This window comes from Epinephelus moara, unplaced genomic scaffold, assembly GCF_006386435.1.
Source record: "Epinephelus moara isolate mb unplaced genomic scaffold, YSFRI_EMoa_1.0 scaffold388, whole genome shotgun sequence".
Taxonomy (NCBI): domain Eukaryota; kingdom Metazoa; phylum Chordata; class Actinopteri; order Perciformes; family Serranidae; genus Epinephelus; species Epinephelus moara.
Window position 1 is genome coordinate 1 of NW_026081626.1, and position 10,116 is coordinate 10,116.

The window sequence follows — 10,116 nt, forward strand, 5'->3', positions numbered from 1 at the left end:
TAGAGAAATGATGGAGAAACTCGATTAAAACAAAAAACAAAAACATATACACACTACAGTGACTTTTGGGGTCGTTTTTGTGAGAGAGCCCGCGGAGCCCGCCCGCCCTCGCACATACCTCCGAGGCTCGGAGAGGGAGACAAGAGCGGCCACGCACATACCCCCGTGCGGGGCCGCAAGCCTCGGGTCCCGCACATACCCCTCTCCGCGGAGAGGAAGACCCGAGCCTCGGGGGTATGTGCGATGGTGGGCGGGCAGGATCCGCCAGGAACATAATCCTCCTGTCCAAAATGAGCGCTGCACACGACCACCTTTTTGGTCACAGATGAAGCCGTGAAATTGCGCCTCTTCACCTGCACAAAACGCACCCAGGCATGAAAACTAACTCCACTCCGCTTTCTGTCCAGAAAACGGTGGACTCAATGTCCTGACAGATTTGAGTTTGTGCAACCTGCACAAACACAATAATTCGGTATAATCACAAATGGTGAAATGCACTATTAACAACCGAAAAAAAAATACTAACTCACAAGTTTACTACCGCTCAGACTCACTACCACCTACTACTGCGCATTGGACAGAGGCAGGGTCAAGGACGCAGAGTCCCTCTCGTGACGTAGTATCAGGCGATGTTGGAAAAAAAGCGTTTTTAGGAGAGGAGCTAAAAAGAGCCACTTTTTCCTCTGAATTTGTGCCCTTATGTCGTGTAAACCATAATAAATTCTGAATTAACTTCTCATATGGTAATTTTCAGACAAGGTTATGTATATATTTTTAAAAACATTTAACCTGCAAGTTGCACTTTAAGTCTAGTCTTAAATGTGGACACGGTGTCTGCCTCCCGGACCGCAACAGGAAGATGATTCCACAGGAGAGGAGCCTGATAGCTGAAGGCTCTGGCTCCTGATCTACTTTTGGAGACTGGGACACAGAATGAAACACTCCAACAACAAAACAGTTCACCTGACACAGAGTTCCTGTCAGACATGTGACACATTTATTTAGTGTCTGATGAACTCAAAACTTTTCTCTCACTGTGTTGGACTAAACTAAACGTTTTGGCATTGACAGTGTTGACCTGCTCGTCTGCAGCATCTTTGTAAAGGAGATATTTAATTTCAGTGTGTTGAAACGTTTAAAGTCAGTGACAGAAGCGCTCTCAGTGATTCTGACTGTTGGACACAACGCTTTCCTCCCAGATGAGACCATGCATGTACATGTGCTAAAAATGGAACAAGTTTACTGTAGGTATGCCTTGGACAGGCGCTTTAGTCTATCAGTTAAAGGCTGTCTCTCTGTGTCTGAGACAATCTCTCCTTTACAGTATCGGCTCCGATTGTCTTTACTCGAGTCCTCCGGACATGTCAGAGAGTTGAACTGTGAGGCCGAAGAGCTGAGCTCCACATGTAGAGTTACTACGTAGCTTGGAGTGAAAGATAAAATTAACTCCAAAGAGGATTCAGATGGTGGTTTGAAAGTGTTGACAGAGAGAGAGATACAGAGAGGAGGAGGAGGAGGAGGAGCAGGAGGAGGAGGAGGAGGATCATGGCAGGCAGCAGTGTGGTGGTTTCATGGTGACAGTGTTATGATCCGACTGTGTTCCTGCTTCTCGTCTCCACATCATCTGACAGGCTTTTATTGTTTCACAGCAGGAGGACGCAGTGGACGCTTTATTCACACTGTCTCTGTCTCCACCATGAAAACTGTCCTCAGGGTTTTGTGGACATTTTGAGACAACGTCCTGCTTTTGTTTTTTTCTTCTGTCAGATACTGAAAGTGTTGGAGCGACGGTAGGTTTCTGATTCTCTGCACAGAGCCGTGTGTGGTGATGTTCTGCAGGATAATCTCTTTAGATCCAGTCTGTGTTACTGTGAGGTGTCCTGCTGCATCAGAGGAGGTCGGACACGCTGTGCAGTGATACAGCAGCCAGTGCATTTAATGTGTCTTTAATGTCTCCTTAAAACTGTATGAGTTTAATAAGTTATTTAAAACTGTTACTTAAATGAAGAATATCATGTCATGATCATATATTTTAAATTTTAAATTTAATTTAAAGTAAATTCAGGTTAATGATCGTCGCTTATAAAAAGGAAAACTCAAACTATGAAGGTTTAAATATTCTTTATAGCAGTCCAATCTTTTCTGCTTTCTACAAATAAGACATTAAAACCAAAACGCTCCAAATGTATCTTCCTCGTACGATCTTATGTGACACATCCAACAAGACTTAGCTCCTCTGTTTACGAAACCCTTAAATGTGAATGACTCTACAGATCTCACTGGAGAGCAGCAGAGGAAAATATTAGGGCATCAGTTATAGAAAATACACACACGTGTGAGCTGTAATACCGTCTTTAAAATGTTACACATGCTTCATGTTCAGCATTACTGAGGGGCAGCTCCGTCTCCTGAATGTGTTACATGCAGTTCACACGTTTTGTTTGTTTTGAAATGTGCAGACATGCAGAAACTTTGACAGCTGGTTCTCAAGTCGTCACATAGCGTCACTCGATCAGTGATCAGGAAGGCGCCCGTATGTGTCGGAGCGATTCCATCAGGAAACATAACCAAAGCTTAAAAACCATGACATTTCATCAGAGTCACTTTGTTTGAGCTCATTTTAAATCTTCAGCGAAAATAAAACAGATCCTGTAAAAAAAATAAATATCTGCAGGAGTGAAAAATTTAAAAAAATCAACTCCAGGGTTTGTGTCCGCTGTGCGTGGTTACTGATGTCATTCTGTCTATTGATTAGGCCGATATGACACTTTGTTGGTTTGGTGTTGTCACAGGCGGCCAGGGGCGTAAATATAGACGGTGCAGGCGGTGTGGTTGCACTGGGGCCTGTGAGGTGGGGGGGCCCACAGTGCGCTGGGGGAGAATGGGCCCCTACGAGCGACTGCTGCCTTAGAAATGTTTCTGTGTTCAAAGAAGAACTCTCGTTAAATTCAAAAAGGTGTCATTTGCCGTATCTGCCCTTGAAAACAGGAAACCTTCTGTATCATATGTTTTTTAATGGTCAGACGCATCTGTAACAAAATTAAAAGCTTAATCTACACAAACTATAAAAGGGTTAAATTAACTGAATGACTTCTTGTTTCCTTTGGTGTTATGTGTCACACACAGATGCAGCGGTGCATATACTGTATATGTTGATGTTGTCCAGTGTTGAGTCTCTGTTGGATCATGTGATGAGACGATATGTGCACATTGAGACTACCTGACACGCTGAGGCCGACTGTCATGTTTTCTGCTGACATGCACGGCTTGTGTGATGATGATGATGATGTGATCTGTGAGGAAGATCTGCAGAAATCAGCTGTTAGTTTTGTGCCGTTTGCTCGTTTGTTTGGCTCCAGTAACTACATTTGTACACGGAGTTAATTATGTGTAACCCACAGAAGAGGATCTACAGATACCGTGATCCACAAACAAGTGTTGTTACATGTGTGTCGTGTTAAGTCACATCCACATGAATTGCAAATTCATCAAACTTTCTCTGTAAACACAAACTTTACATTTATCATTTGGACAAACAGCTTTTTCTGTCTTTACCCACAGAACTCAAACTGGATCCTGACTTGGATCACTTTAAACTCAAATTATGTCTTGTATTTTATGTCTTGTATTTTTACTGTTTGTGCTTCGCACTGTCACTTGTGTTCTCGTTGCTGAGTCTTTTAGATCTTAAGGCCCAGCGAGGTGCGGGCATTGCAGATTAGCTCAGGCTATAAATGCCGTGGTGTGTGGCATTTATGTGTGCTGTACAAATAAACATTAAATAAATAAATGAATAATAAATAAATTTCACATAACAGTGTTACAGGTTTTACAAATGGAAACAGTTTGACCACAGCAGATACACGTGACCTCATGTTTATACATCTGTGGATCCATTTTTACACGTGAAGCTGGTTTTGCACATTTGTGACATTTGTCACATGACCCACTTATAATTATTTTTTTTTGGCTGCCTGCAAAAAAAGCTCCACATTTATCAGCCTTTATGTTAAAGTGATGAACACATGAATGCACCAGTAGTTTGATTTGATGTGAAGTGGACTGTTCTGCTTTTACTTTTTGTTTCTGTTGTACTTTCACCTGAGTAAAAGATCTGAGTTCTTCCTCCACCACTGCAACCCTGTGTCACATTAGTCCGTTAGCACGATGCTACCACATAATGGGAATTTCCATTAAAGCGGTACTGAAAGTTAGCATTGCAATCTTGATAATATTATTCTTACAAATGATCCATCTTTATTTCACATCCTTGACAAAAAATAAATATGTGCTCATACTTAGAGGCATAAATTCCCCATGTTCTACTAGCAGCGTCAGACGTCTGTCCTCACATCTGTCCTCACGTCCAGGTGTTGTTCAGGATGTGATGCGCGACAGGCTCTTTGTTTTATCCTACTTGGTCCAGTTATCTGCTGATGTGGCGAGAAACTTCACCTCACACTGATATTTTTTGTGTCACAGATGTGCTGCAGACTAAATTATGCAAATACACAGGAGGGAAGTAGCAAATGTCACATGACCCACGAATTCACAGGAAGCAGTCCACAAATGCGCAACACTAGTTTCTTGTGTGAAAATGGATCCACAAATACGTAAATATGACTTCATGTGTGTCTGCTGTCATCAAAGTGTTTACATTTGTAAAACCTCAAACATTTTTATGTGAAATTAAAGTTTGTGTTTACAGAGGAAGTTATGTGGATATGACTTTACACAACACACATGTAAAAAGACGTGTTTGTGGATCACGGTACACATCTGTAGATCCTCTTCTGTGGGTTACACATAATTAAGTCAAAAAAAAAAAAAAAAGAAACTTCCATGGATCATTAAAAAGAATATTGGCTCATGTATTTCCATGTGTGTATGGAGTCAAATGTATAAATATAAATGGTGCTGCGGCACCGTCACCACCCACCTTTCAGCACGCTTCAGTCACTCAGGGAGGCACAAAGACAAATAATTGTCCCCCGGTCCCTTACAGTTGTTACTCTGTGATTTAAGTAGAGAAGCGAGGATAAGGGGGCGGGACTCCGAACATCTTTATTTCCTCCATTTGAGCCGAGCTACAAACGTGATCCGACAGAAATTCAAAGTCTCCTTCTTTGTCTTGCAGGTTTACGGGAGCTTGAGTGTCACCATGAGCCGAGCCGGGACCTCGTCGCTGCTCTCCACCTATCAGCTGCTTTTCTTGTCGACCATCATCTCAATTGAAGTCCCGTACTGTGCTGCAGGAAGCTCGACCCTCACGTCCAACAACACGCTCAGCAACCACACAAAATGTGGAGGAGGTACCAACTGCATCGAAGGTGTCATCCTACCAATATGGAAGCCAGAAAACCCGGCCTTCACCGACCGCCTCGCCAGAGCCACTATTTACTTTGTAGGGTTGGCGTACATGTTCTTGGGCGTGTCAATCATCGCTGACCGCTTCATGGCGTCCATCGAGGTCATCACCTCCCAGGAGAGACAGATCACCATCAAGAAACCAAACGGTGAGAAGATCACCACGACAGTGCGCATCTGGAATGAGACGGTGTCCAACCTGACCCTAATGGCTCTGGGTTCCTCCGCCCCAGAAATCCTCCTGTCGGTCGTGGAGGTTTGCGGTCACAACTTTGACGCCGGCGAGCTGGGTCCCAACACCATTGTAGGAAGTGCTGCCTTCAACATGTTTGTCATCATTGGCCTGTGTGTGTCTGTCATTCCTGACGGAGAGACCAGGAAGGTGAAGCACCTCAGGGTGTTCTTCGTCACCGCCACCTGGAGCGTCTTTGCGTACACCTGGCTCTACCTGATCCTGGATGTCATTTCTCCAGGTGTAGTTGAGATATGGGAGGGGCTGATCACGCTCTTCTTCTTCCCCCTTTGTGTTGGACTCGCTTACGTGGCCGACCGCAGACTTCTTTTCTACAAGTACATGTACAAGCGCTACAGAGCGGGGAAGCAGAAAGGAATGATCATTGAAACGGAGGGCGAGCCGGAGCTCCCCTCGAAGGTCGACATCGAAATGGACGGGAAAATGCTCAACTCCCACGGAGAGGAGTTTGATTTGAATGAGCTGGGCGAGGAGGAGGCCCGCAGGGAGGTGGCCAGGATCCTGAAGGAGCTGAAACAGAAACATCCTGAGAAGGAGATGGAGCAGTTGATGGAGCTCGCCAATTACCAAGTTTTAACCCATCAGCAGAAGAGCCGGGCTTTCTACCGCTGTCAGGCAACCAGGATCATGACAGGAGCGGGCAACATCCTGAAGAAGCACGCCGCTGACCAAGCCAAGAGAGCCAACCAGCACGATATCTGCTCCGAGGTTTCACTCAACGACTTCTCCTCCAAGCTGTTCTTCGACCCCGGTACCTACCAGTGTCTGGAGAACTGCGGCAGCGTAGCACTCAACGTGGTGCGGCGTGGTGGAGACCTGACGAGCACAATCTCAGTGGATTACCGGACTGAAGACGGGACCGCTAACGTCGGCTCTGATTACCAGTTCACCCAAGGAACTATTGTGTTCAAACCAGGCGAGACTGAAAAGGAAATCCGCATTGACATAATTGATGATGACATCTTTGAGGAAGATGAGCATTTCTTGGTTCACCTCAGCAATGTGAGGGTCACATCTGAGGGCGCCGGCTCAGACGAGCGCGAGGCAAACCACGTGGACTCCCTCGCAAGTTTGGGTCTGCCGTGCACGGCTACCGTCACAATCTTTGATGACGACCACGCTGGGATCTTTACGTTCGAGGAGCCGGTGGTGACGGTGAGCGAGAGTGTCGGGGTGATGGAGGTGAAGGTGATCCGGACCTCAGGGGCTCGCGGTGTCGTGGTGGTGCCGTACAAAACCATGGAGGGGACGGCTAAAGGAGGCGGCGAGGACTTTGAGGACACACACGGAGTCCTGGAGTTTGAGAACGATGAGATCTTGTAAGTACAAACCTCCAGTGCTGAGTGATGATGAAGAGTCATGGGAGCAGTGCACAGTTCAGTGGTTTCTCTGCAAGGCATTCTGGGTATTAGAGTGAGGTCAAAACCCAGCCCAGTCACCAGAGGAAAACATTAGCATTGTACATTTCTGAAAACCACAAATATTTTACATTTGCACTTTTCATGTTTCATATCATCGTTACTATAGTGAGATATGAGCTGACTGTCAACACTGTTAAACACCAACAAACTATACAGACGGTTTTTCTTTCATGAGTTTTTAGCTACCTGTTGCTAATCTTCCAGGCGAGACAGTGCCTCAAAAAGTGATTTTTACCGAGACATTGCTGAATGTCTTCTCTGAATTATGGCCCCCTAAACTGGGTATTTTAGGCCAAACATCTTTTTTTGCACCTAAACGTAACCACAAGGTGGTCGAAACGTAAAGTTTCAATGTATCAGCTGCAAAATAACGTACAAATGTAACGTACCCACAGTTTGCAGGAACTAATGCTGCATTCCAGGCAACCTGTAAGTCGTGTTTTTACAACCTTCTACCCGTGAATGTGCACTGCAACGGCAGTCAAACCCGTAACTTACCACCCATGAACTCGTACCAGATCGATGTACTCCCAGTTATGTCACACAGCCCTCTAAACCAATGACCTTACTCCTCTAAACAACAATGGCAGCCCCATGGATGCGGTGTTGATGCAGGTGATACATAGTGAGAAACAGACATAAAATAACCCTAATGTTAACGCACTATTGGCAGCCGCTCTAACAGCTGGTTGCCAGTGCAAGAATAAATTAATACAAAATACGTTTCCAAACACAGATAACGTGAAATAAAAAGTAAAATAGCATCTGTGACCTTATGGGCCGTTTATCCTCGGTTTCACTCAAATGAGCAAGGAACCGGCACCTTTGGTGACAGAAGTGACCATAAACAAACATAAACCCTGCACGGTCCGCCATGTTGCTTTGAGAGTTTGGCGTGACTTGCCTGGAACGCTATGAAGTCGTGAGTCGTGACTTGATGTGGTGACTTACGGGCTCAGAGACTTGCCTGGAACGCAGCAATACAATGTCGACATTTTCTCTGGAAACTGGGCTGCAAAACCTGGAAGTCAAAATGTCAGTTATTTTGACAGAGTATACCAAACACTGAGCGTCCTGCGATATATGAACAAATTTTCTCTTGTTGTTGTTCTAATCAGTGATTTGTCCGTATTTTGTTGGTACACATTGAGTTTTGGGTTTCACTAATGTTTTCTGAAGGTAAGATTTTAGGAGGTGTCGAGAGCACCCCGACCAAGAGAAAACATCTTGTTTCATGGTCCACACACTGTTTGTCCAACATGAGGAGACGTAAGTTTTAAATTTGAGAAACATAAAAAATACATGAACATCATACAATCATATTTAGATGAGGTTGTTTTCGGGTAATGACTGGATTATTGAATTCCTGGGCCAGATGTGGCCCGTCAGTCTGATATAACCTGCAGGTGGATATGGATTGAAAGAGTTTTAGCTGCAGCAGCGGCGGCGTCTAAACTGAAATATCTCAGCTGTTGAACAGAGAGAATGAATCCTACCAACTAAAATGATTCTTTATGCGGCACCATCATCAGCACAAATATCTGTGACTGTTTAGTGTCAGTGGAATCATGTTAAACATTACTCCTGCTACTTGTTAGCACTGAAAATATTCTTTATGACATGCAGTTTTGTTTTTACAAAACCATGAACAACGATCTGATGTACTAATGCATCACCTGCAGTCGTTCCTCACCATCGGATACACTGACATATTCTATAGATATTTCGTATCATATTCAGCATAGCAACAGTACAGAACAGCTGATAAAGTGACCCATCACACCAAATAAAGAAGAACGCAATAACTGCAGGACGTTTGTGTGAAATGAGCAATTTGAATGAGTTTTGAGTCGATTATGTCTTGTGAATATCAGAGATACGTTTCCATAATAGTCTCAAAGAACTCTCTTTATTATGTATTTGATTAAAAGATTCAAAATTCTGATTAAAGATTAGATTAAAATTCTGTCAGACAGATCTTTGGGAAAATACTGCTCACAGGTAACTGACGACCTCAGGTAAATAGAAGCTACTTAAGCTCAGCTACACTTACCAGTGATCACGCTGACATTCACACGGAGACACACCTGGATTTTGGGGAGTAGGTCATATAACGAATAGAGTAATGAATTACTGTTGGCAGGGAGGAATAAGTAAAGTAATGTTGTTACTTTTGAAAAGAGTAATGAGTAATATATTACAGTTTAAAGTAAGGAGCCCAACACTGCCTACACGTCAGAACACTCTGGGTTCCCTCCTGCGTCAGTTTTGGACGTTCAGGGACGGCGTGTCAGTTTACACCTGTGACACACCTTATGGATTTTTAAAAACACATTTTCACAGGAAATGTTGAGTTTGTGCTCCTCACATGCTCAGACTGTTTCAAATTAAACTCATGATGTGAGTGAACAATTTGTTTTAAGGTTTGTTTCCTTCAGTTTAGGCAACAAAAGCACTGTGTCGACTTCCTGCCGGGATCCCGCTGTTCGTTTCCTTTATGCCAAACCATGATGTTTTTTTCTGAACCTGATCTCAGAGTCGTGTTGCCTGACCCCAAAGAAGTCCACCTAAAATCAAAGTGTTTTACCAACAGGATGAGAACATGGTGCAAATTTATAGCGTAAGTCAATGTTTTTATATCACCACCAATATGACGCCTTTTTTGGAGCTAATACCATCCTCATCATCATCCTCACTGTGACCTCGTCACATGTCCACGTTTGGTCATGGACTTTCCACGTCCACATATGACGTCCAAGGTACCCTGGGTGTGTTGGTTGTTGACGTTCTGGGACGCCGTGTCAACTTCAGCCTGTTACATGCATTGTCTGTTTTCAAAATACACTTCTGTTTTCACAGGAAATGTACAGTTTGCATACAGTCTCTTTCAAAATAAAAGCACTACACCGGAAGTCACTGATCAAGTGCCAGTTTTTAACAACTTCGGGGTGACACCTGGTTGGCAAAGTTTTTTTTCCAACCTATTCTCATCCTAACTCATCATGGTAACACCACGTGGTCAGTGCTGTTCACGTCTATATGGGGCGGTTGTGGCTCAGAGGTAGAGCGGGTTGT

The 10,116-nt window shown here is 44.1% G+C and overlaps 1 protein-coding gene across 1 annotated transcript; it reads left to right on the forward strand.

Annotated features, from left to right (window-relative positions):
* Nucleotides 1-1,563: 1,563 nt before the first annotated feature.
* LOC126387363 (sodium/calcium exchanger 1-like) lies at nucleotides 1,564-6,943 on the forward strand. The gene is made up of 2 exons (XM_050039897.1): nucleotides 1,564-1,790; nucleotides 5,138-6,943. Exon 2 carries the CDS (start codon nucleotides 5,162-5,164, stop codon nucleotides 6,941-6,943), a length of 1,782 nt encoding a protein of 593 aa, XP_049895854.1. The 5' UTR covers nucleotides 1,564-1,790; nucleotides 5,138-5,161.
* The last annotated feature ends 3,173 nt before the right edge of the window (nucleotides 6,944-10,116 follow it).